Source organism: Sesamum indicum, linkage group LG13 (assembly GCF_026168435.1).
Source record: "Sesamum indicum cultivar Baizhima isolate 11 linkage group LG13, ASM2616843v1, whole genome shotgun sequence".
Lineage (NCBI taxonomy): Eukaryota > Viridiplantae > Streptophyta > Magnoliopsida > Lamiales > Pedaliaceae > Sesamum > Sesamum indicum.
The window spans coordinates 4,240,967-4,247,333 of NC_142669.1; the positions used below are offsets into that span (position 1 = coordinate 4,240,967).

At 39.5% G+C, this 6,367-nt stretch overlaps 1 protein-coding gene across 1 annotated transcript; it reads left to right on the forward strand.

Moving 5' to 3' along the window:
• Positions 1 to 4,004: 4,004 nt before the first annotated feature.
• LOC148784402 (uncharacterized) lies at positions 4,005 to 4,535 on the forward strand. Its single transcript, XM_088876812.1, has one exon. The coding sequence runs from the start codon at positions 4,005 to 4,007 to the stop codon at positions 4,533 to 4,535; it is 531 nt and encodes a 176-aa protein (XP_088732938.1).
• Positions 4,536 to 6,367: the final 1,832 nt, after the last annotated feature.

A 6,367-nucleotide genomic window follows, 5' to 3' on the forward strand; every position in this document is an offset into this window, starting at 1 on the left:
TGTAATATTACATGTGATGTATATTATGAATTGTATGGATGGATGATCACGAAGCCCATGACCTCTTGTATGTTTATGTTTATGGTTGGAATGCTTTCTTCTCTCTTCGATCCACAATGCTCCCCCGACTTCTAATTGGAGTTTCATTTTATGTTGTAATGAGAGTAGTATAGGAATTTTTGGTGAGATTTCTTATTTGAAAGCAAGCTAATGGAGATGAAGGTCCAAGGAGGAGGCGCACGAAGAAGTTGTAAGGCCATCTACATGTTGATGGGTAAATTATTTTGTAATAGCAAAGGGCCACCTTAGATCGACAATTGACTCACTGCGGGCTCAGTGAGTCTCATAGGTTATGCTCGTGATCATTCCACAGGGGTATGCTTAATTGTGTTGCATGCGGTGATTTATTTATTTCTTTAGAATTTGATGTTATGCATGCAATATAATTATGTGAAGTCACGGTCAAACAACTCGAATGTTAACTCTCACATGGTAGGACCAACTTAAATATTAGGCCCAAAATGGACTTGGATCAAGATTGTCTTGTCCAAGCCTTCCATCCACAGTAATATGGTCAGAAAGCTATCACTATCTAAGTGTGGTCCCACTAGTCGTGGCACACTTGGAATAGAGAAAAGCTGCACCATTATTGTGAACAAAGAGCACGTTCAGCATTTCCTTGTCTCACGAGTCACAGGGGCCGACAACTGAAGTGTAATTTGGTTGATGAATCGCGCCTAGCATTTAGTAACATGATTCACTTGGAGTCCTTGGGATCATATGAAGAGGTGAGGCAAAATATATTGGGAATCTCATGCATCGGTTGCCTCCCACAAGACTTTTTCATGTGAATCATAAAAGCGGGGCATGGTAAACTGTTCTAGTGGATCGCAAGTCCACTAGGAATTGATTTCCCAAAACTCTACTTCAAGTGGTGGGCTTCCATATAAATAGTGGTGGAGGTAAAGACTAAAGACCATGTCTCAACTTGTCAATAATATTACTATCGTCTACTGATTTGTATTTTAAATTTTATCATGTAGAATAATGTCTAAGAACCCGTTAACCTTGATAATAGAGATTAATAAATTCAATGGCATGAACTACAATGACTTGCTGCAAAATCTAAGGATTGTCCTAGATTTCGAGAACCAGGACTATGTCTTGGATAAGCCACTCCCGATGACCTTGCCGAATGGGCCTTCGCCCGAAAAACATGTGAGGTTCAAGAAGTTGTATGAGGACAACCGCAAGGTCCGCAACATCATATTGCTTCGATGTCCAATGACATCCAAAAGCAATATATGATAGGTTGGAAGACGATCCCTCGATAATGCTCTGCATGAAGGATGTTTATGTAATTCCTGATAGGCATATTAGATATACCACTGCTAAAGCATTTTTCAGGACAAAAATGACTGAATGATCATCTGTGCAAAGTCATGGGCTCAAGATACTCTCCGTCGTGGAGAAGCTCGAAGACCTTAAAGCTGTTAGAATAGGTGATGACAAAGCCAATTAGATTGGCATACTTGTAATCCATTCTGACAATAACTCGATCTATATAATATTATTTCGTGAATAAAATGGATATTCATTATTGGCATTTCATTTCTTGTGTCATTACATACATGTTTGCATTTCTTTTAAACATCACAACAAAGCCCACAGACCACTTTAACAACCGTGCAACAGTTGGACTGCGTATTGGACGGTAGTAATGAAACCAATTGCCAAGGGCTGGGTTTGAAACATTCCAAGTCGAGGACCTCAAGAATAGGTATTGAGTTTCCTATGAAGAGTTGCATTAAGAATGGCACTCATTTGATGGGTGTCGTGTTTCATCGACGACAGATGTGGGACGTCTATGCAATCTTAATGGGTCAATTGATTACGTATCAAATCGACTGAACTGTCTCGCAGGGATCGTTATATTGGAACCTTACAGGCTTCGTCTGTATGACTTGAGTCCCTGGCTCCAATAATACGAGACTAGTCCTCAGACTTGAGGAATCACAGAATCACGTGCATGCGATGACTGTATCTTGGATTTGTGCGAGAGATGATCATGTCTTAGACATGATCATCCTAAGCCTTGTCCAGTGTAGTCAAAGCATGTAGCGAGATGGTAACATCTAAGAAGACGATCCATCCCATATCAAAATGTAACAGAGGTATCGCCTATGCACTTGGAGATACGTTTGCGCTCTATAAATCTGTGGGCTCAGTCATTGGTCGAATAGGACAAAGAGGTTCCTATTGCAATTTGGCGTAACACGATCTCAAGTATTAAGCATAGACGCCTACTCGAGGATGGGAGCCGACACCCAATTCCATGCCCTAAGTTAAGGCCGAGAGATGGTAGATGGAATAGCCGTACCCGTATGGACTAGAGAGCCTAAAAGTTCATATGGATATTCGCCTAGTCTCTTGTGCCATGTACCGTTGCTAGACGGCCACCCATGGTAACAATCTTTCTTGATCAAAGGGTTAATCGAGAATTATTAATTAAATTAGTGTTTGACAATAGCCAAGTCTAGCTGAAAGGTGAAGGTAAGAAGTCACACACAAATCACCAAGAAGGGACTAGAAATTAATTTGAAATTAATTCCATAAGTAATTGGATTACGTATTAATGAGAGGGATCCATTGGATGTAGGAGCTCAAGAATAAATTAATAGGATTAATTTATATTGGGCTTGCCCTTATTATTTTAAGTTTGTCTTATTAATTAATAAAGGCTTATTGGGCTCATATGTTTAATTGGTTTTAAATATATGATGGGCTTAAATAGGTCGATCTTAATTAAATTAGATCTAATTAAAATTAATTGGGTCTTGTATTTTATATTTAATAAAATCGGCCAAGCACCCTAAAAATTAAGCTTATTCTTGATAATTATATGAGAAAATTAACTTGTTTAATTTTTGCAATTTTTGATGATTTAAAGTATTTTAAGAAAAAATTGGATTTCTCATAAATACTTGTTTATAATTTCAGTTTTATGTGTTGAAATAAAATAAAGAAAATGGGTACTGTACCAGTACTCCCCCGACTTCTGATAAAGGTTTTTTTTAAAATTGTAATGAGAGTCTAGAATATTTTTAGTGAGGTTCTTATTTTATTCATCCTTTGGAGAAGAACGTCCACGGATGAGGAGGCCCACGGAGATGGCTGCCTATGGAGATATCACAAGGCCCATCAATATGTTGATGGGTAAAATATTGTGTAATAGCATAGGGCCACCTTAGACAGTCCTTAGACTCACTGTGAGCTCGGTGGATCGCATAGGTTGGGCTCGTGATCATCTAACAGGGGTATGCTAGGTTTCATTCGATGCGGTGCATCTATTTGATAATTTAATTATTTGATAGTTATGCATGCAATGTTAATATTTGATGACGTCTCGGTCTAAAACGCAATAATAACTTTCACTCGGTTGGACCAAGTTAAATATTAGGCCCATAATGGACTTGGATCAAAATAATTTGGATTTGTCAAAGCCTTCCATCCACAGCAATGTGGTGAAAAAGCTATCGATACTTAAGTGTGGTCTCATGAAACGTGGCACATTTGGGATAGAGGAAAGCTGCACCATTGTTTTGAAGAAAGGAGCATATTCTCCGTTTTCCTATGTCCAGAGTTGTGGGGGGGGGGGGCGAATTAAATGTTTTGGTTGATGGGCGTGCCTAACACCGAGTAACATGATTCTCTTTGAGTCCTTGAAGTCATGTGAAGAGGTAAGGTAAAAAATCTTGCAAATATCATGGAATGAAAATGGTATTAGACACCTCCCACAAGGCTTTTGCCATGTGAATCATAAAAGCGCAGCATGGAAAGTTTGCTTGTGGACCCAAGCCTACTAGGACACATTATTCCTGAAACCCCACTTGAGAGTGGTGGGTTTTTGTATAAATAGTGGGAGAGTTAAAGACTAAAGCCAAAGTCTTTAAGCTTAATTCTTAATATTACAATCATTTACTGATTTCTGTTTAACCATTACAATGGAGACTAACAAAATCAATTGCACGAACTACAACGACTGGCGGCAAAATCTGAGGATTGTCCTAGATTTCGAGAACCATGGCTATGTCCTATACAAGCCACTCCCAACGACCTTACCGGGAGGGTGCTCGCTCGAAGAACATGACATGTTCGAGAAGTGGCTTGAGGAAAACTACAAGGTCAGCAGTACCATATTGGCTTTGATGTCCAATGACATCCAAAATCAATATGATAGGCTGGATGATGTTCCCTCGATAATGCTTCGCATGAAGGAAGTTTATGCGGATCCTGATAGGCATATTAGATACACTGTCGCAAAAGCATTCTTCGTAACCAAGATGGCCAAAGGATTATCTGTACAAAATCACAGGGTCAAGATGCTATCTCTAGTGAAGAAGTTGGAAAACCTTAAAGTTGGGCTTGACAATGACACGTACATTGATGCGATCGTTCAGTCACTTTCTCAATTCTACGACCCAATTATTATTAACTACAACATGAATGGACTTGAGAAGTCTTTTCATGAGTAATTAATATACTGGTCCAATACGAAGCGTCTACCCACAAGACTACGCCAGCAGTAGAGGCTTCAACCTCCAAAGCGAAAGGCCAGAGGGGCCAAACATTGCAAGAGGAAGAAAAGTAAGAGAAAAATTGTCGCAGCTACATTAGGGCTCTGAAAGCCCCTACTGCTCTCGTGGGAATGGACAAAGGGAAAGGGAAGGTCGCAGTTATCAACACTTGAAGGCAAATGATGTCTACATACACTGCCATGAAAAGGGGCATTAGAAGAGGGAGTGCCACAACTCCTCTCCAACCCAGGTATGTTTGTGATTGAAGTAAATATGATAACTAATTTCGCTTCCTGGGATACCGGCTGTGGAGCTCACATTTGTAATAACTTGCGGGTGGGGATGGGAAGGTCATCACTGCAGAATATATGGGATCTCTCAACTTAGTTATTAATTATCATATTTGGAAAGAATTAAAAAACTTTTATTATGTACATAGCATGATCAAAAATATTATTTTTATTCTTGTTTTAGATAATAATGATTGATGATTGATAATTACCCTCATCTGATTGGTATATTACTCAATGGTCTTTATATTCTCCATAGTCTAATTGGATTATGATGCCCAACATAATCAAAAATAAGATAATCATGAAAACGCACAGTTATGGCACGCAAGGCTAGGCCATATCTCAAAAGATAGGATAAGAAAGTTTGTAGATTAAAAAAGTTTAGAGGTAGACAATTTGGACAATCTAACTACTTACGAATCCTATCTGAAAGGAAAATGATCAAGAAGACTTTTGTTGGACAATGTGTGCTTGTCAACATCCTATTAGATTTGATCCATACGGACGTCTGTGGACCATTAAATAACCTTTACCGATGATCACGGATGGTATGGTTATGTCTACATAATGTTGTACATGTCTGAAGCCTTTAGAAGGTTCAAGGAGTACAGACTTGAAGTCGAGAATGAAACTGGCCATAAAATTATAGCCCTTCGATCAGATCGAGGCAGAGAGTATTTGAGGTGAATTCATTGATTACTACAAAGAGAATTCAATTCTCTTTCAATGGACGCCTCGTGGAATGCCACAATTTAATGGCGTGGCTGAAAGGAGGAATCGAACTCTGTTGGAAATGGTTCGATCCACAATGAGTTTTATAGAGTTGTCCTACTCCGTCTGGGGTTACGCTCTCGAGACAGCGGCCAAATTGCTTAACATGGCGCCATCTAAGACGGTTCCCCAGACTCCATATGAGATACGGCATGGCAAGCTTGCATCCTATAACAACTTGAGAGTGTGGGGTAGTTCCGCACACGTTAAGAAGCTAGTGGGAGATAAACTAGATTCAAGGTCTAACTTGTGCAGGTTTGTCTGATATCCGAAAGAAACTGTGGGATAGTACTTCTATGATCCGTTTGATCAAAAGGTTTTATCTCGAGAAAATGTAGTGTTCTTGGAAAAGGATTTTCCTACAGACAGTCGACGCAATGTGGTACTACTTGAGGAAACAAGTGACATACCTCAGCACAATGAAGGAACATCATTTGAGCCTATAATTCCCGCTGATAGTGTTCCAGCCCTCCGTAGGTCGACTAAAGAATCAAGGATGCCTAATATGTATGGATTCATGGGCTTGTCTAGTCAATTGAAAAATGATCTAAAGATATACAGAGAAGCGATGTTCGACATCGATTCGGAAAAGTGGCTTAAGGCCTATGAGATTCGAAATGGACACGATGGGTTCAAATCAGTTTGGACCCTAGTAGACCCACCTAAAGGTGTTAAGCCTGTTGGGTGCAAATGGGTCTACAAACGTTAGATTGGAGTTGATGGGGA

Excerpts from the sequence above, each read along its gene's own strand:
- LOC148784402 (XM_088876812.1), top strand. The coding sequence starts at position 4,005 with ATGGAGACTAACAAAATCAATTGCACGAACTACAACGACTGGCGGCAA.